This window comes from Dryobates pubescens, chromosome 28 (genome assembly GCF_014839835.1).
Source record: "Dryobates pubescens isolate bDryPub1 chromosome 28, bDryPub1.pri, whole genome shotgun sequence".
Taxonomy (NCBI): Eukaryota; Metazoa; Chordata; class Aves; order Piciformes; family Picidae; genus Dryobates; species Dryobates pubescens.
Window position 1 is genome coordinate 14,856,217 of NC_071639.1, and position 20,937 is coordinate 14,877,153.

Below are 20,937 nucleotides of genomic sequence, written 5' to 3' on the forward strand. Positions count from 1 at the left end.
AAACCCGTTATTAATGAACTAATGCATACACTACTGAACGGTAATTTGTGAATCGCTCTAAAATGTCCATTTATTGGACAGCCAAGCAGAGCACTTTTTAAAATAAATACTTCAAAATTTAAACAAATACAAAGGAAAAAAAACCCAGGATTTCTTTACCACAGATCATGTCAGCTAACAGAACTCTTTAGCAGCCAGTAGATTTTCAAGGATGCAGTAGACAAATGTTGAAGCTAATTTAGAAAACATAATAGTAAACCACACATCTCTTCTATGTTATTAAAGAGAGAGTTGCAGTGACACAGTAATAGACAAGGACGATGGAACAGTCAAACCCCAGGAATGCTAGGGACAGGGGCTGTCATTCAATTCTCCCTCTAAGGCCTATGGGATTGTCTTTTCCCTATTTTGCAGTTGATGTCTAGTACCTCCAGCTGTTCTTTACAAATTTGCCTCACTGTAGCACTTTTAGATATTTTTCAGCATGCCTCTCCTAGCAATCAGGAGTCTCAGAACAATCATAATCCTTGGCATAACGTGGGACTTTCAGTAGGAGGATAGAATCATTGCATACAGATCAGGGTGGCTGGTGAGCCTGTACAGCATCCCTCTATCATGCTGTGCTTACACAGGAATGCACCATCTATTTCCCATTAACCATACTGAAGAGGCTTTCTCAGTAGGCCTGTTAAAAATATTTTGCCTATGATTTTGAAAATAAAAAAAAGGGTAAATGTCTGAATTGCAAAAATTTCAGACTAACCAGCGAAAAAACCTCAAGTTCTCCGCAGTCCTAGGCAGCAAAACGCAAGGTGCGACTTCTGAAGCAGCAATGACACCGCTAAGTCTCTACAATGGTGTTGCTAAGCCTCTACAATGTTGCACGCTTTCCTAGCCCAGCGTTTATGAGAAAGGCTTCTTTTTAGCCAGGCAGTGTCAAGTGACGGCGATACTTGCGATGCTTGAAATTTTCCCGCTGGCTTCTGTTTTGTTCTGTCATTCCTCGCAATCTTGGGTAGAGACCTTCTTGAATGAGAAGGAGGAAGCCCTCCAGTATGAAAATCTAGCAATCCTTATGAAGGTTGCAGAAAGCTGCGGAAGGGGTTCGGAACACATTAACTTCAGTGCCACCTGCTGGGAAGCAGTCACCTTTATTGCTCTGGTTTTGTTGACTGATTACATTACATAGTTACACGCTCATGCTCAGACAATTTGTCCTGATTGGATAGAAAGCTGCATTCTTTCAGAGGCATCCTTTATGCTTGATAAAACACACCACATCATCTTCAGATCCAAATGCCATGTTTGCCCATTATTTTGAATTTTTCTTCCTCACTGATTCACTCAGTCTAGCAATTTTATTTTTAGGCATGCTTGTATGAATTTTTCTTGCTTAGTTTGATGCATGCCATTCTGCTTTTCATGAATCACAATAACTCATTATGTATATTTTGCCTGCTTAGACTGTGTGGGAAAACTAACATATAATTTACTTTTCATGTTTCACTGGGTTTTCTGTTTTGCCCTGAATTTCTGGAGGTATTTTCTCTACTCAGGCTTTTAGCATCTTTTGGGGAAAGAAAGCAGTGAGCTAGACATGAGAGGGACATGTGTCTCTCCTACCAGTCCCTGAATGTGACAATATAATTAACTACTATGACATGTTGAGAGGCATCCCTGCCCATGGCAGGGAGGTTGGAGTACATGATCTCTGAGGTCCCTTCCAACCTGAGCCATTCTGTGATTCTGTGACATACCACACTACAAGGAGAAACCGTTTTTGAGGTCATGGCACTTTGTGACAGTATTAACTTGTGTTGAAGTGAAAAAATACAGACACATTGTCAAAGGGAAAGTTAACAAAGGGCACCTGGATCCTGCAAAAAACTGCAGCAGCTCATGCTGCTGTTCAGAGATCCTGAAGTTGCATCTGAGTTAAGCGCAGAAGTCTCCAAACTGCTGTCTCATATATCCATCCCTACTCAGCGCACCAAATCTGTAACTGGAAGCTTTGCCAGTATGGCATGGTGGAGCTAGGTGCGTCGTCGATGACAAAACAAGCTGCCTGAAAGACTGGACTCGCATGACTGTTAGCAACAGAAAAGGCTCAGGTCTTCAGGTCAGCAGCGCAGCTCAGTAGCATTGCTTTCAGTACTTGCGTCAACCCAAAGCACAATTCAACAGAGCATAACCAGAAAAAAAAAAATAAATAGAACAACAAAGAGAAGATCTTCCAGTTGAAAACATACCCCAGTGAGTGCTGCAGCACTGTGACAGCAGACATCTGCTGACAATCTGCCATCAGCTTGTGATTACTTTGCTTTTCATCCTCGGTGACAGTGAGATTCCTCACATCTTTAAATGGAAGCCATTAAATCTCAGATATGATCTGTACAAACAGCATCTTAGAAGCATGCCATCATCACACCACCTTGCTGTTCTCCTGCTTATTTTAGTGCTTCATTCTTCCTAAGGGAAGACTATTCATTTCACTGTTGATACCATCTGAACTCAGATATTCAAGGTAGAGAGCTATGCTAGTAGAGGCTGCTATATTTTTTCTTATTAATGACCCTCTTGTGTCATAGCAAGAGTTATGACCTATCTGAAGGTGAGAAGAGAATGTTCCTGTGATTTGGCTAAGTTACTGTATTTCTTTCTATTATTCAGGGAAATCTGCATATAATCGCATGCCTTTTTTCAAGTAAATCCTCCGATACCAGGTCCATCAACCACTGACCCTCAGACTTGCAAATAAACATTCAGTAACCAGAGGAAGACATGGTGGTTTCACACTTGAAATGCTAACTGAAATATTTATAGTGTTTATGGGTTCATAGATGAGAACATTTTGAAGTTACATGAGGTATTTCAAAATTCGAAGAGCATTTTGTAGCTTGCTACTAGAGTTCCAGTATTTCCTGCTGCTTGCAGCTCTGGGGACAGCGAGCACAATCTTTCCCGTATCCTCCCAGGTGACCAGCATATAAACAGCGACTTGCCTGGTAGACTGGCCTGAAGAAAGAAGATTGAAAATAGAGAGTTCCTGCAAGTATTATCAATCTGAAATGTACTCTTTTCCAAAGCCACTTCCGAAATTCCCAATGCTCTATAAATTTCTATGATTTAGCGTTCTCTTCTTCCCTTTGTACATAAAATCAAACTGTTAGGGCACTACACGGTTTTCTCACTCTGCACTAGTTCTAAAGACGATTGTTATTATTTCATACTAAAGGGCAATCCTGTGCCTCAGGCACCTGTGGTCAATTACACTGAACAATCACAGTTTACTGTGATTTAAACTGGCATCAGTCATTGGACATTTTATAGGAACAGGCTCTTGGCTGATAATTCATTCATACTACAAGTGCTCTATAGTATTTTCTCCTCCACTAGATCTTCCGTGGCTGAGTTTGGGAGACCTGGCTTGGCTCTAAATTCAATTAAAATGGTTTCAAGAAATGCAAAGAGGATCATTTGTCCTAGCTGTTCAGAAAGAGGAAGCACTAAAAGTTTCACTTGGGTGCCTTCAGTACCAGCTTCTGCCATAATTTTGTATTTGTCAAGAAACTTAATTTTCAATAACACAAACAAGAACAACATGACATTCTCCTTGAATGCAAGAGAAACCTGCTAACTAGTTCTCATCTATCACATTCTGAGAGGATTTGGATGAGAATACATTATTTGCTGGCAGAAATTATGCTTTTCTGATAAAATGTAATACAATTTGTGAAAAGCTGCAACCACAGCTTACAATGCCATCATTGTTTTCTCACTGTTAGCCACTTACCTGAACATCCTTTGGTTACAGGTTGTGCAGAGGCTTGTGCACAAGTATCCCAATGCATGAGAGAACTGTAGAATTACCATAGCACTCCTAAGAAGAAACAAACTTTTGTCGTTTTAAATAATCACTTGTGACACTGCCTGCTGAACGTTAGTACTGATCTTAGCCCAATGCCAGCCACATTTCCCCATCCGCTCGCCATTTGCTACAAAAACTGCTCTAATGTAACAGCACAGCCTCCAAGGTCACTTTAGAAAGGGGAGACTTCATTTTTTCCTCCATTGTCTGTAGAAAAGGTGCAGGTTAAAATGAGCTTAGCAAAGTGCCTACAATGAGGAATTATGAAATGCAGGCCTGGCTGCCTGCTCTGGGATGGGCACAGCAGACTGACACATTACAGAGCATGTGGGGGGGATCTTAAGATTAAATATCGAAGAAATTTTGTCAGACTGAGGATTCCTTACTTCAGCATACACAGAGAATGCTCCAAGTCCTGACAGACACAAGCACACCACATGCTCAAGCTCAGCTCATGACTCCGCTTTGTCAGATTTGGAAACTATCTTCGACCAGTAATTGGATTTGGCAGATGCCCAAGGTGTCAGCCCTGCTGACAGGTGCTCTTCTCTCCCTCAGACAGGTTCTGCAGCCCACACAGAGCTTTAGGTGAAAGCGACCAGCCTGCTGCTGTAACTGCAGCATAGATACATCTCAGGGGAGGTGCAGGTAGGATGCTTTCCTCACCAGTCTTACCCATTTATTTTACTAGACAAATGGATTAACCAACTCTGAAATACTAAAGGTCCCCTTGGATAGTAAACTGCCCTTCACTGGCTGCTTTGAGAACTTACATTGCTTGGTAGATTTCTGCGCTTGCTCAGCACTGTGCAGCACTGTGTCCTACAGGATCCTCACAGGTGTGAATTGAACGTAAACAAGGCCCCTGACTTTATGAAGCATCTGTTGTCTTACATAGAGAAGCAAATGCAGTCCATCACTATACATGAGATACTTTGTCTTGACATTCACATCCCCCAGGAAATCGATGCAGAAAGACCAAACCTGTAGCTGATGTTACTAAGTTATCAGCTTGCCTTTTTTGTTGTTGTTGTTGTTTTTTAAGGAATAGAATAGAATAGAATAGAATAGAATAGACCAGGTCGGAAGAGACCTTCAAGATCATCATGTCCAACCTATCATCCAACACCATCTAATCAACTAAACCATACAACTAAGCACCCTATCGAGTCTCCTCCTAGACACCTCCAATGATGGTGACTCTACCACCTCCCCAGGCAGCCCATTCCAATAGGCAATCACTCTCTCTATGAAGAATTTCTTCCTAACATCCAGTCTGAACTTCCCCTGGTGCAGCTTGAGACTGTGTCCTCTTGTACTGGTGCTGGTTGTCTGGGAGAAGAGACCAGCCACCGCCTGTCTACAACCTCCCTCCAGGAAGTTGACTCCTTTCAGATACAGTGACTGACCTTCAAATCCAAAGAGAGGGAAAACAGGAACCTGAACATGAATTCAGGAGTGTAGTCTGTTTAAAAACATTGTGCTAAACCTGATGCAATAGAGAACTACATGTTCTAAACTTGTATTATTAAAAAATACTATCACACATTCCATTCAAATCACACTTTTGGGTCATATGTTTATTGTTCATGAAAGTATTCATACATAAGCAACTATGTTTCTTTGTAAATGTCATAGGGAATTAAAAATATTGCTTACTTAAAAGTAGCAGAATCCAGCCTGTGATTTTAATAGTGATACAGGGCTTTAAAAATAATTACTTCAGGGCTGTGTACATATGTGATAGATTTAAACAGACACACTCTTAGTTTTATATATGCATGTAAGCAAATGCATCTCTGCCACAGCCAGGTTGGATATTAAAAGAAATGCACTTTTTAAATCTATATGAAATACACGGCAAAGATACACTATCCATTCACAGCCAAATTCTAACTGTACAGTATCAAATGCATATCAGGCTTTTCTGCAGTGCCAGTAATCTTGTAGATTCTCTTTACTGCATATTACAACTTTGATGTCTTAGAAATACAAATGCTTGAGAAGTTTAGGCAACATTTAACATGCTAGTCAAATAAGATAAAAAAGATAAAAGATAAATTAAATATTGTCACTATCCTAAACAAGTCAAAGATGGGAACCAATATCTGTAAAACAGCTTAAGACAGAGAGAGACTTTCAGCCTACATTAAGTGGTAAATAGTTTGTCTGTAAACACTTTATTTCGTCTTTTTTAGGTATACAAAATACACCAAAAGGGTCCCTAAATTACAGTGTATCCTTGTCCGTGTGCCCAGAGATACATTATCCTATCACCAACATAATGCTGAAAGGACTCCTGTGAAACATTTGCCAGAGAGCCCAAGAGCCATGCGCAAGTCATATTAACTCAAACTACGCAGAGTGTGTACGTATCAAGTTTCACTGGAAAATGAGTTCACTGAAGATATCCTTCTGCCTCAGCATCTTAAGAGACAAATCATTGGCACCTCAAAAGAAAGGCACTAGACAAACAAGATGAACACCAGCACAGAAATGACATTCAGGATAATCTCCAGCTTGCCACTGCAACAGTAACAGCCTATGCGTGTGTTCTTTCCCTCAAAATGCAGTGCAAGGGGATAGATCTGGGGGACATGCTCCACAGTACAGGATGTAATACCAACTCTTACTTCAGAGATGTATTCAGCTTCAGTTCTAAGGCAGCTCGCAGAACTAACACAATTATCCTGATCCCAAGCGACAGAAGCAGAAATGAACCTCTACACTTCCTTTTTAAAAGAAGTTCTCCCTTTCCACAAGGACTTTGGCTCAGAAATCATTTCCCCTCTGGGGCTACTTGGTCAGTAGCATGGGATCAGTAACTTCAGGGTCATCTCTGTTTGCAGAGGCACTGCAGGGCATGATCTGGAGGTTTTCAGGAGAAGGCTTGATGGGGTGCTTGGTGCTGTGGGTTAGTTGTTTGGGTGGTGTTGGATTGGTCGATGGGTTGGACGCGATGATCTTGAAGGTCTCTTCCAACCTGGTTTATTCTATGTATTCTATGTATCTCTGTTGATACTTCCCCTAGCGTTTCTTGCCTAATCTATGAACGCAGCATGTATCACTCTACTATAACAGACTGTTGCAAGATGAGGCAAATGCAATTACCAGTGTAAAAATATTAAAAGTAATAATTAATATTTTTTGTTCCAGTAAGTCTAGGAATAAGGGCATGAAGCCAAAGTGAAATAAGAACTAGATACTCCTTAAATTCTATTTCAGATCTGAAACGCTTAATAAATATTCTCTCTCCCTCACAATTTTGGATGCACGTGGAAGTATTCCCCCCTCCTCTTGACTGTATAGCTTGGAGCAATCACCTTCTAAATACATTCGCTGTCCCCCTCCCTAACCCCAATAACTGTGCACTTCCAATAATCCGTTCCTTTGCATTGTACAAACCTTTCCCATAGACCTATTTTTACTCCAATTTCCAAAAACTGCAGCAGCCCATCGGCAAATCTGTCCACCCCCTATAAGATGTAGCACTAGCACTTGCTCCACGTACAGAGAAAGTGTGGGCAGGCAGGTGGAGCAGTTATCATAGCTGCTACTCCACCAGCTCTCCTTACAGGTCAGATTATTCTAAACCTTGACATATTTTATTGGCTAGAACATTTATATCTTACATCAAGCACAGACAGACAATATAGTAAGCACTATATATATATACAATAATTAAAATACAAGAAAAGCTCAGGGGCAGCATATTTCTAGGCACTTCCGTTTTCCTTCTCTCCAGCAGAAACCCTGTAAATTCTTCAGCAGACCCCAACAGACATCAGTGTGTCATGGCCCTTGCCAGTTCATGGCAAGGGCTAAATGATGCCTCCACAGCTGTTACAGAAGTCTTTCAGAGTAATGAAGATCCATTACGCCGTTACCGTACGCTGTATTCTAAATAAGACAGATCCTCAGTTGTACAATACTCCACAACGAATACATCTGCTCATAGGAGAAAAAGGAGAAATTTTTATAGTCACGGGGAAAGTAAAACTGCCACCGGGAAAAGTAAGGAGCTGAACGGCGAGTGCAAGGTTGTCAAGACCAGCAAAGTGCTCAGACAACCACCGTGAGAAAAGACCAGTGGATGACAAAAGTTTAAGGAAAGGGAAAAGAAAGAGACCTGTCCTTCGGGAAGGTTTGATTTCAGAAGATATTTTAATACTCTATGCAGTACTGATATGCAAAAATTGAATCACTCCCTCAGACATAAAATAAATATATGAGCTCTTTGGGCTGTAAAAGAAAAAAAAACATTTCACAACTTAGAAAAAACAACTACATATAGCTATTGAAGAGATTCACGGTAAAACCATATAAATTCCTTTCTTTCATGAAGGAGGCGAATGATTAATGTGGAACCAGTCAATGTCCAGCAAATGCTTCATATGTCTTGGACACTGTTTTGTGACCGTGGTCCTACCTTTTCTTACCTCAGTTTATCCACCTGAGTGTAAGTAAACCAAAATAAGTACTAGTAAACATTTCTTTCAGAAGCATTTTGGAGCTTGCAGAAATGCAGCAGAAAAATGCAAAAACTGCAGAGGTGCCCTTCAGCACACCAGGTTATGCCTCTGCCACAACACTTCTGCATTTTTTTCAAGCAGCTGAGTGCCACTTTACACCACCACCTCTTTTTAACCACTGCAGTGAAATGACAAGAGAATTAAACTGGAAATAAGTGAAAGATACATAAACAAACCTTTCTCATACCAGAAAGACTCCAGAAAATACTAGCAGTAACTGGTTTATGGTTACTTGGAATGACAAAGGTTTCTGGAAAAAACATACAGTTTTGGTTTGCGTTCTTTCTTAACTAGAAGTCCTCACATTCACCTTACAACTTCATGGACATGCTGCTGTGAAAAGCAAGCAGAGAGTCCAAATTCCATGGGTCCTGCTGAAATCAGTGAAATTCTAGCGGTCACAAGAGTTTCAGCATATGAACTAAAACACAGAATCACACCATATACACAAGTAAGTAATAGTAATTATTTTTAAAGCCACTTTGCTACAGATTAAACACTTCTGCAAATAAAACCCACACTATTGCAAATTCAGGCTTTTTCAATGAAGCTGTAGGGAAATGCAAAAAAAAACCCAAAGAAACAAGAAAGCCATTTCCTAAAATGATACCTAGGACTAGTAATACATAAGCTTTAGAATTTTTCTACACTTTAAACCCCGCACTGTATCAGTGTTTGCAGTCAGTCAGCATATAACAGTTGAAGTCTTAGTACTTTTTTTGCATGGTCTAGGTTTGGTTTTTTTTTTGCCCCATATAAAAGCCTTTTCCATTCTCAGTTTCAAACTTTTTTTTTCCTTCAAAGTTGAAAGTAACATGGTCAGTATCCCATAACCTGCAGAGGTCTGCATCGCGTATCGAATACCTATCAAGTTCTTTGGAATTCAGCTTTTTTCTTTCTTTTAAACCAAAACCCACTAGTATTGTGTTATTCCTACCTCTTCAGTGCTTTTTTACCACAATCTAGTCAATGTGTCAAGAACGCCCTGTGTGCAAAGCGTTAGTAACAGTAGATGGAAATTCTTCCGCACATTAGAGACATGCATCCTGCAAGAAGCTACCAGGATAAAAAATTAGGTTACAGCATCCCTGTGATTAGAAACACAACTACAGGAATAAAGGAAGTAAGTATAAGTAAGCCAAACATTTGTTCTGCTTTGGTTATGTAGTTAATTCCATGCACATGTCCTGCAAGCTCAGCATACACATTATGGAGTTTAAAACAAACAAAGGCCCAGCATCTTCCCTGAATATTCTTGAACTGCAATATGGAGTAAGACAGAAGTGCCAATCTTCTCATCATGTTTTACTCTCCAAAATTCAAATTCAGTAGTAGTGCATATACATTCAAGACATATAATAATTTGAACCTATCTATGATGAAGAAATTTTTCAGCTCTCAATTTCTTTCTTGGTGTCGCCATCACATTAGGAATAAACTGCAGCAGCAGTGGCTCACATAAGCCACTGTTCTTGTTCTCTTCTGTACTTCTCGGACCACTTCTGAGTAAGCTGTAAGTAAACATTTGGTTGATGGGGTTTATAGTCAAGGTAAACCACCTGCCCAGTCTGCATGGGGACAGCCTTTTCAATCTGAGTTCCCTCATGCCATTCATTAAAAGATGTGATGGAAATGATTTCGGGCCGCACCAGCAGGGCCGCGCTGAAGGCCGTCTCATAGTACTTGCCGTTGACACGGTTCCGTGTGTTGTGGTTGTTCCACGGCCGGATACTGGTGTCGATATAGCCCGGCCCCACGCTTGGGATGAACATCAAGTTGTTACTATCACAAAAGGCTTTTAAACTTGCCCAGTTATGATGAGATGAGCCATAGGAGAAGCCATTGGTGGCAAAGTAGGTGTACATCCCATCAAAGCCACTTCTGTGGATGTCATGCTTATGTCTTTCCTCTACAAGAAGCGCAATGAATAACGCATCGTATGGAGTGTTTCGGATACTCTGGGATCCAGAGACAGTTAGCAGGTTTGCCCAAATTTCAGGAATTGTTACGTAGGAATCATAAATATAAAACATGGGAAGAAATCTGCCTGTGCTGGTCTTATACCTGTAAAAGGCTGAATGGCCTCCATATCTATAAAGCAAACAAGTATCAGTAAGACAAAATTTGCCAAATCAGGAAAACACAATCTGAGCACTGGGCTTTTCCTAAAAACTGATTTTAAAAGCGGGTGCACTTCAAAACATAAAAATTTGAATTACTTTTCAGCCCAGTGTCTGATCAAGTGTCAAATAATAAATCTGCAAAGAACTATAGATCAGTAACTTAATGTGCTACAGGTATTAGTGTTCTCTGAAGGGCAATTCTCTTTCTATGAAATAAGGTTATGCAGCACTGATAAAACTAGCAGCTGTATAGACCTTGTCGAATTAAAATCGTTAGAAGTCAACACATTCAAGCTCTAGCTGATAGTTTGTCACTACAAAAATGTTTCAATCCTTATCACGAAGATAAGACTTTAACTGCTTCAGGCTGTAGTATCACGAATTGTGACACTAACGAACGTGAAAACAATTTACATTTAGGCATCTATGTAAAATTTGCATTTTAGCGTTTAGCCAACTGACTTCCATACCACTGAAAAAATACACTTCTAAACCATTTTTTTCAGTTCGAGAACATGTTTTCATATGTTCTTACAAGCTTTGGGTAACAGGCAGAAGCCCCCCCTGTACCAAAAGACAGCATTCTGAAAGCACTCACTTGTCAATGATATATTTGACATTGTGGTACATACTGCGATCATCTCGGTCTTTGTAAGGTTCAATATGAAAAGTCACCTGGAGGATGGAAATGCAGGAAAAGCAAGACAGAAATGTCACCCAACACATGGGCACCGTGTGGCACATGAAGCAAGTACCAGTCATGTTAAATACAGCTCCTTACAGAATGCTGAGAATTCAGTCCCTGCACTGCTAGGATGAGAAGCTTCAGATCCCAAGGAATTTGTCAACACCATAAATATTCAGGTTTCTACAGTAAAATAAAACTCTGCTTTCCTCACCCCCCTCCCCCCGCCCCCAGGCGATGGCGAGCAGTAAGTATGCTTCAGAAAACTGGAGCGAAAACAAAACATAGAAATAAAATATACAAATCTCAATGAACTGACTAACCAAGGAAATATTTTAGTATTTCATTTGCAAGCAAGGTATTCAATTTGTTAAAGATAATTCTCCAGGGAGATTATTCAAGTATTGAAATATACTTTCATTTCAATGTGTACAGATTTATCAACAGCCATAAAGTCCTGGAACTAAATCTAATATAATGGACATTTCTCTGAGAATTTGCCACACGCATGACCAACTAAAATCAAAGCAGATGAAGAGGCATTTTTAGTATCCAGTACAGACAACACCCCTTCAGAGATGAAACTTATACAGCTACTTAGATAATTTCATAGAATCATAGAATCGTTTGGGTTGCAAAGGCCAGCGTCTGGTTTTAAAGCCTGTTTCCTGAAACGAACTAACTAACTAAATTCACAGCACCGTATCTTACTTCCTGTTACTTTTCACCTGAACCAAAACACACAAAAAAGGCAGATTATGACGTTTATTCTAGTTAAAGACAGTACTAGGTCTTACCAAAATCCAGTGTAATTCACTTATGCCTGCTTCTATGATACAGAAGTGCAGTTAACAGGAGGCAGAAACAGAAGCCACCATTACATGATGAGCCTCTCTGCTCTACACCAAGAGTCAAACACTCTTGGCAAGGTTTACTTTTCTAAGCAGTCCTAATTTATGCATCCTAAAAATAATTTACCTTTAGATTATATTTGTGTGCATAATCCAAAATAACAGGCACTAAATCATCAGTTGGTTCTCCATTTTCATCAGCCATACCTGGTGGGTACCATGAAAGCACTATTACACCTGAAAATACAAAACCTAAGTTTTAAATCAGGTAGTAGTAGTAAACGCTACTAATGAGAATATAACAATTACATCAAACCTTAATGATTAGGTGAATGAACTGAATGAAACTGATTCAGTTTGAGGTGATTAGCAGGCTGAACAATACTATAAGCTCTGGTCGTGTTGCTCCAACTACCGTTATAGAAGCTGCCGAGAGTTTAAAATTAGCCTATACAACTGCTTAAAGAAGACGAACACAAAAAGGACCAGGAATCCCAAAACCTAGGAACGACACAAAAAAATGTATTGCACATTATTATGTATATATAGCCCATCTTATTTAGAGAAAAGGAACATCAATCTGTATTGGAAAAAAGATACTTTTAGACAAAGAAATAAACTCTAATTAACTCCACTGAAACTATCACACCAGAGTTCAAAAAGGTTTAGATTGGCCATTTCCAAAGCCAACTAGAATACATATTGCATGAAATATAAATTGCAGAACAGTGGTAATACCACAGGCTCTGGCATATGAGTTAACATATAGGTATTACAACCAAAAAGAAAAAAAAAATTTAAAAGCTGCTATTTATTTTAACAGATTGCTCCACAATCATGGTAACATGATTTACTAAAATTTGTTCTTAAAATCTAAGTATTGCTCTCAAAAAATACACAGACAATACATCAATGGTTTCTGTATTTTCTACATACGTTACCAATGGTTAATGGTAAGTCAAGAAACACATGCAGCTACAGGCTTACAAATGCAGTCCTCGAGTTTCTGTGCTGTTACACCCATCAGACACAGCCTTGAGGATGTAGGTTTTAGGTGGGGGTTGAAATCAGAAATACAAAGACATTTACTAGTTTCAGACATTTCCAGAATTGCACAGAAAAATGGAAGAATGGGTTAGCTGTGTTCATTCACATATGTAAGGTGGGATAAATGGCGTTAAGAACATTAACATTCATTACCAGTTGAAGCTGAACGCATTTGTTTCATGTGGGCTTCTATGACAGAAGGGTCTTTGGAACTGTAAGATCCGAGTTCAGGATAAAAGTTGGCTCCAATGTCCTCAGGAGGATTATGCCTTCCCTTTGGATAATTGTTTGCAATTTTGGGATCCCAATGTGGCAACAACGGGTGGTTCCAATGAATATATTTACCATCAAACTGCGGATTCCCAAACCAACTATAGTAGAATATGTGAAAGTTATAATTAGGAGAAGACAGCTCTCCTTCCTGCTTGTTTACAGCAGGCATAGATGCTTTCATGGTATTGACTGCAATACTGTGGAAATGATTGACAGGTGTTTCATAGGGTCCTTGAACCCTATTTAATGAATTCTGTTTATTGTCCAAAAGCGCTGTCCGTTGTTGAAGCTCAAGCAACAAACCAAGTCCAAATGGATCCCCCAAACCAGCTCTGTCAGGTCGCAGGGTCTTCAAAGCCATCATTATGGAGCAAATAAACAAAATAAACAGCAACAAAATGATGCACGTTCTTCTGCGAAATCTTGCCATGATGTCATAGTTCAGAATCCAAACAGAAGGCTTTTGGCTGCAACTGATCAAAACCCAAATATTTCAGTGTCAGATTTCTTACTACCTAATTCGACAGTACAAAATGCTATGCAGTAACAGTTAATATGGAGACAAAAACGACGCATACACTCGCTGCATAACTACCAGCCCGCTGGCAGGGGGAAAACAAAAAACATTTCTTTCTTTGAGGACATCTGTCAGGTTCTGGGGTTCTACCACCAAGGACTCTCTTGTTTTACAAAATACCTTGCTTTTGAACGTCATTGTTTTCCTAAACCCAAATAAATCCCATGAAATGAAATTCCGTTTACATTATTTCAGAACTATCCTGTCGTGACCAGTCTGATAGAAATGGCACAGAAAATAGAAGAAAAAAAGCAGAAGCCAGGAAAGGAGAATACCATAGCAGATCAAGAGTAAAGGGCAGAATGGGATAGACGAGACGCACGGCTCACCCGCAGCACGCGGGCTTCAGTCACTAACCTATTTACTGACTTCGGATCAACCACTCCACGGTTAGCTGCACAGCCAAGCCGTGACGAGAGTTCCAAGTCAGAAAGAGCAGCGACGCCAAATTGCCGCGTCGCTTTCCTTCCCTAGGCAAGCCACCAAAGGACGAGCTTTCGCCCCCGAGCACCGCCGAGCCTAGCGCCGGAGCTTTCAGCCAAACACCCGCCCCCGCCCGAGCCTTGGGAGGGCCCTTCACCGGAACCAGGGAGCGAGCCGCCCCAGCTCTTGCAGCAGGGCGGGGGCAGCGCCTTCCTCTCTTCTCCCTGCCTCTCCTAGTCCCGAGGGCCACCTGACTACAAGAAGCCCCACGGCTGCACGGTGGCACCGGGCCCAGCGCGTCCGCGCTGCCCTTTCCTCAGCCCCCGGGGCCGGGGCGGCGACAGGCCGCAGCTAGAGCTCAGGGAGGGCCACCAGAACAAGGATCCGTCGGCGACTGCCGCTACTCACCCGCCTGAAGCAGAGGCACTGCCCGGGAACGCGAGGGCAGTAGAGAACTGGGCTGCTGCAGGGCAGTGGAGGGAGGCGGGGCGGGGCGGTGGGGGCGGTGCGGGGCGGTGGAGGCGGGGCGGTGGAGGCGGGGTGGGGGTGAGGGCGGGGCGGTGGCGCGGTGGGGGCAGCGCGGTGGAGACGGTGGGGGCGGGGAGGTGGAGGCGGGGCGGAGCGGGGCGGTGGAGGCGGAGCGGTGGGGGCGGGGCGGTGAAGGCGGGGCGGTGAAGGCGGGGCGGGGCGGTGGGGGCGGGGCGGTGGGGGCGGGGCGGGGCGGTGGAGGCGGGGCGGTGGAGGCAAGCGGGCAGCGGCGGCCGAGGGAGGACTGCTCCGCTCCGCCCAGGCGGAGGTCAGGAGCTATGTCGGTGAGAAGGCTTGGAACGAGTGTCTCGTACTACAAACAATATGAACCAGTCCGTTCAACATCTTCCCCGGTTCCTCTTCAGTTCTAGGAATTGTGGTACGCAGAATTGTTGCGTGATGCTTGCTTTATGCTAGGTGCTCTGATAGGAAATACCTGCGGTAGGGAAATAACGTTTGCACTAATGCTTATTTCTCATGTTATTTATTGCACGTGTCTGTATAATTTCACTAACAGGGACTATGGTGTGATCTGGGAATGCCATGCTTTAATAACGAGTTGGCATATGAATAGACTGGAGATCAAGATTTGTAAACATAATAGCTAAATCATTTCTTCACAAAATTTTACTGCATTTTCTTTCTTTTGCTCTTTCTTGCTGTTTCCTTTTCTTCTTTCCCTTTTCCTTCTCTCTTTCAAGAGACAAGACAGAATAAGGATGCTTTTCCCTTCTGTTTTAGAGAGAACGTCAATTTTAATTTTACCATGTGGAAGAACTCCTACAAGAACTAAGACATTTGTTTGAGAATGAGATAACCAGAAAGCTCAGGAGCACACAAAAATAAATCTGAAGCTTCATTTGGTCATGCACCATTAAGAATAGGTGTTTACTGTATAAAAATGTAGTGTTAGCAGATAAACAGGAAAAAAACAAAACCCACCACGAAACCAACCAACATTTAATTATAGGAAAATCAGTTGTAGAATCCTAGAGTGGTTCAGGTTGGAAGGGACCTCAGAGATCATCTACACCAACCTCCCTGCCACGGGCAGGGTGCCTTTCAAGTAGACTTGGCTGCTTGAGGCCTCATCCAATGCGTCATACGAAATATGTTGCCCATCCATCAGAGAACTAAGGGAAAAAGTTTCCACTAAAATTCTCTTTGTTGCGGGGGATGCGTGGGCTCAAAGAGGCTGTGGGTTCAAAGATTTATTCCCGGTGGTATCCCAGTCCCTCCCAGTTCTTTCCCAGTCCCTCTCAATCTCCTTCCAGTCCCTTCCTCATCCCTCCCAATCCTCTCCCAGTCTCCTCCCAGTCCCATCCCAGTCCTTCCCTTCCCAGTCTCTCCCAGTCCCATCCCAGTCACTCCCAGTCCTTCCCAATTCCTCCCAGTCCCCTCCCAATCTCTCCTAGTCCTTTCCCAGTTCCTCTCAATCCCTCCCAGTCTCCTTCTCATCTTGCAGTGTGGCAAATTTCCCGGAGTGGGAAAGCAGAGGTGTGCTCTCATTGGCCAGTGCAGTTTAGGTGGGAAGTGCTTCCACTGGCTCCATTGGTCCAGATCACCCCAGTTTGGGCTCTGTTTACTTTGGGGCCATTTGGGCCAATTTAGGGTCCTGGTTGGGACTTTTTTCCTAGTTGTTCCCAGTCCCTTCCAGTTCCCTCTGAGCTCTCTCACAGTTCTTGCCAGTGCCTCCCACTTGAGCCTCCACTACCTCTTAGTCTCTACCAGTTTCCCCCCAGTTTTCTTTCAGTCTCTGACAGTTGCCTCCTCCTGCCCTCCCAGATTCCACCTAGTGCCCTCCCAGTTTCTTCCCCTGCCCAAGATGGACCCCGCCCTCCCCGAGCCGGTACCGCCCCTCGCTGGCACCGCCCCTCGCAAGATGGCACCGCCCCCAACAACACGGCGCCGGATGCTTTGAAACGGCTCAGTGCAAGGTCGTGGCTGGTAGAGCTCTTCGCTCCTCTGCCGTGTGCGAGGTGAGTGCTAGCCTCTGCTGCTTCCGGGGCTGCCTGCTCGGGGCTCGCCGCCGTTGCCGCCGCCTTCGAAGGGGAGGGCGGACCGGCTGCTCGGGGCTCGCCGCCGTTGCCGCCGCCTTCGAGGGGAGGGCGGACCGGCTGCTCGGGGCTCGCCGCCGCCGCCTTCGAGGGGGGGGGGGCGGACCGGCTTGCTCGGGGCTCGCCGCCGTTGCCGCCGCCTTCGGGGGGGGGGGGGGGGGGGGGCGGACCGGCTGCTCGGGGCTCGCCGCCGTTGCCGCCGCCTTCGGGGGGGGGGGGGGGGAACCGGCTGCTCGGGGCTCGCCGCCGTTGCCGCCGCCTTCGGGGGGGGGGGGGTGGGCTGCCTGCTCGGGGCTGGGGGCCGCCGTTGCCGATGCCTTGGGGGGTGCTGCCTGCTCGGGGCTTGGGGAGTGTGTAAATGTAGTCAGTTGGCACAATTGTACCCAGTGATACTTGGAACTCTGCGCTCCTAGTGAATGCAATAATGACTGAAGCGTGGAACTGTAAGTGATGCCAGAATTGGCTCTTTATCTCTGTTTCTCCTTTCTGGTACACCCATTGTTTCCCCACTCCTGTTAGGAGTCCTGTCTGCAGGACTCTTGCTGTTCTATACATGTTGTATGTGTGTGTATGTCTACATCAGCAGCGGCCTATATGTTGTGCTTTGGGGAGCAAGACCACAAGTAAGTCTGCACTGTGTTACACCCATGAGGAATGGGCTGCCCTGGGAGGTGATGGAGTCACCATCACTGCAAATCTTTAAAATAAGACTGGATGAGGCACTTAGTACCATGGTTTGGTTGGTTAGATGGTGGTGGGTGATAGGTTGGACTCGGTGATCTTGAAGGTCTTTTCCAGCCTGGTTAAATCTGTATTCTATACTGCTTTCCCTGTTGCTCCCAGCATGGCCCTTGTGTTTTCCCTGTGCCTCCCAGTAACTCCAAAATCCTTTTCTAGTGCTCCCAGTGGTTTCCCAAGGCTCCCAGTAACCTCCAGATCTTCTCCCAGTGGGGCCCCATATCTTCCCCCAGTGGGGACGTGTCCTCCCAGTATGCCAAACTCCCTTCTTGGTGCTCAAAGTACCACCAGATGCTGACTGTGTGTTTTGGGATGGCATCAGTTCTCAGCTCTGTGAGTTAAATGAACACTGAAGGAAAAACAAATAATTTTGTAGTATTTTTATTGGATGCATGCAAACCTCCTTACAGCTTTACAGTGTGAATAACTTGCCCTTTGCTTTTTCTTTACTCTTTACAGATTGACACTTTGCTTTCCACCTCATTGACCGAACAAGCAAGACGCGCAGCAGCGACATGGTTGGCGCAAGGGCTATGGCTGCTGTGACGGTACAGCCTCGTCCTGCAGCCTAGCAGGGGATCTCCTCCTGCTTGGCTTGTGTGGGCTCCAGGTAGGGTTTGATCTCTGTCAGTCAGGAGGGAAAGGCTGAAAAGGAAATTGTTCAGTCCACGCCTTTACCGAGGAGCTGAAATTTCTGCCAGTGTAGACTCCAACCGAGCAGGTAGGTAAGCAGAAGTCCTCTGATGGGTATAATGGGGGTGGCAAAGAGACTTCCCTTGTTTCCATTGTGGAAAACCTCTTGTTTGTCCCCTGACCCCAGGAGCTTGTCACAGGGCCTGAGTTCCACTCCAACAAGCTAACAGCGAGGCTGCGCTCGGCACCTGGGGATGCTGCAACCAGAGCAGAGAAGTTGTGTTCCTGGCAGTTCTCTCTCCACCTGGATCAGGACGAAGGTGCAGGCCATGGCACTGCTGAGAGCTGCAGCTGGTGCCCAGATCAAAGACAGCTTTATCTCTAAGGCCAGTGCTACTCTACAGAGGAACCAAGATTTCTCTGCAGGTGTTCCCCAGGGTTTTTCATCTGCTCAGAATGTCCAGCTCCAGTGCCAGGCTGATGTCACCTCCCAGCTGTCACTCTGTTGGTGCTTGCCTAGGAATGCTGGAAATCTTCCTGGCACTATTGGAGAACAGGAAGCTTTGTCTCTTTCTGTTTGTGGTGTCCTGAGAAGCACTTGTACCGACACAGGCTCAGAAAGCTGAAACAAAACAATGAGAGCAACAGATGGAAGAGATGGGTTGATTGCCAGCAAGAAATGCACCAACTGCAAGGTGATTTTTGGGGTAGTAAATCCCAGAACGCGTAACGCGCTTGGAGATGCAGACCCGCACGGCAGCGCTCGCAGAGAAGCGCAGCAAAAACTCAGCTGTGTGCCGAAGGCGCAAATCCAAAGAAACAAAGACCAAATAATTCCACAACAAATTAAACAATCAATAAAGGATGATAAATGTTTCCTGATACACACAACGGAAGATCACCTGTTTGCAATTGATACATTCTCTATAGGTTTGTTTTCAAAATCTGTTTTGCTCTCTCAACAGTGACCAGTCAGGGGCTTCTCTTGCCCCTGTGCATGGGAAGCAGTTTAGCTGGGCTCTCTTCAGAGGTTTTGCCATGTGTATTGAGAACAAAGACACAAAAAACCCCAGATGAAACTGTGACAGTTGAGGCTGTGCCTGTAGGCTAGGAGCTACAGTTGGTGCAAAAGGGAAAACAAGAGAGCAATAACTCTAGACAAATTTCACTGGTAGGTGAGTGGGATGTAGTTTTACAATCCTAAACTCAAACTCTCACGGTGTCTCTTTCTGCTGGAACGCAGGCATGCTGCCCTTGGGCAGACGCCACTCCTCAGCAGACTTGAGATAAGCAAAACTAACTTCTTAACAACACTTTGAGCTAACTGAAATTTCCCCTAACATTTCTTCTCTTCTCTTTTCCTCTAATTAACTAGAGGGAAAAGGGAGGGAGGTGTTGGGGTGTGTGTGTGTGGCAAGGTGTTTTTGTCCCCCTTTCTAAATACTTGTGTAATATTGTAAGTACTGTATATTCTGTACATATTCATTGCATTCCATTTTTGCTTGTAAAATACAGCTTCATTTGCTTCTCTGACTGGAGTCAGCCGAGTTCTTGTTGATGTCCGTGCGTTAAACCATCACACTGCAAGAGAAACAAAAAACCCTACAGAAGGACAACTGGTTTTAAGTAAGTGATGTAGATTGTATATTTATGCTTTCAAACCCTGTTTTGCTGTACCTAGAATTTGCTTTTACATTCTAGAAGCCTTTGCATGTAACAGAAGAGATACAGTAGGGGTGATTTCAAAGCCTTTTGACTTACGAATTGATACTGTCCTTCAATATCTAGGTTACCAGGAGAGCTTTTTAGTTGGATTTTTAGTGTTAGGGTGAGTTGGCTTAGCTCTCGCAGAGAATCGAGAGGATTTCCGTCCCGTGAAACGGCGGGGTGGTGCGGGCGGCTCGGCTCGGCTCGCCCTGACCCCTCTCCTCCAACTCCATAGCTTTCCTGTTTAATTAGGTGTAAAAGTATGCTATTAATTTGTCTGAAAAGAAAGGCTTTGAAATGAGCTACATGAGGTTCTCGAATATGTAAACTTAATGTGCAGCTATAATACACAAAGAATGGACTTTTCCTTTGTGTGTGTGGTAGGGTTTTTTAATACTGATTGGTTTGGTGTTGGGGCTATCCATAGGGAATTTAGGGGCATGTGGGTGCCAATGGAGGGTCTCCTGTGGGTATCTTAGCAGGATGGCTAGGGTTATGTGGTGTTGGCGGGCTTCTGTGAAATGATGGTGCTCTCTGTGAAATGAAATGATGGAGCTCGCTGTGAAATGAAATGAACTGAAATGATGGAGCTCGCTGTGAAATGAAACGAACTGAAATGATGGAGCTCGCTGTGAAATGAAACGAACTGAAATGATGGAGCTCGCTGTGAAATGAAACGAACTGAAATGATGGAGCTCGCTGTGAAATGAAACGAACTGAAATGATGGAGCTCGCTGTGAAATGAAACGAACTGAAATGATGGAGCTCGCTGTGAAATGAAACGAACTGAAATGATGGAGCTCGCTGTGAAATGAAACGAACTGAAATGAGAAATGAAGTGAGAAATGAAGTGAAATGAGAAATGAAGTGAGAAATGAAGTGAAATGAGAAATGA

The 20,937-nt window shown here is 43.8% G+C and overlaps 1 protein-coding gene across 2 annotated transcripts; it reads right to left on the minus strand.

Annotated features, from left to right (window-relative positions):
• Positions 1–9,143: 9,143 nt before the first annotated feature.
• Positions 9,144–14,848, minus strand: MANEA (mannosidase endo-alpha). 2 transcript variants are annotated; one of them, XM_054174049.1, is made up of 5 exons: positions 14,788–14,848; positions 13,260–13,852; positions 12,187–12,296; positions 11,122–11,198; positions 9,144–10,491 (listed from the first exon to the last, which is right to left on the minus strand). In XM_054174049.1, the coding sequence occupies exons 2-5, from the start codon at positions 13,807–13,809 to the stop codon at positions 9,855–9,857; spliced, it is 1,374 nt and encodes a 457-aa protein (XP_054030024.1). In that variant the 5' UTR covers positions 13,810–13,852; positions 14,788–14,848; the 3' UTR covers positions 9,144–9,854. The 2 variants fall into 2 exon arrangements, with proteins under 2 accessions (XP_054030024.1, XP_054030023.1); XM_054174048.1 differs by lacking the exon at positions 14,788–14,848 and adding an exon at positions 14,314–14,390.
• Between the last annotated feature and the right edge of the window lie 6,089 nt (positions 14,849–20,937).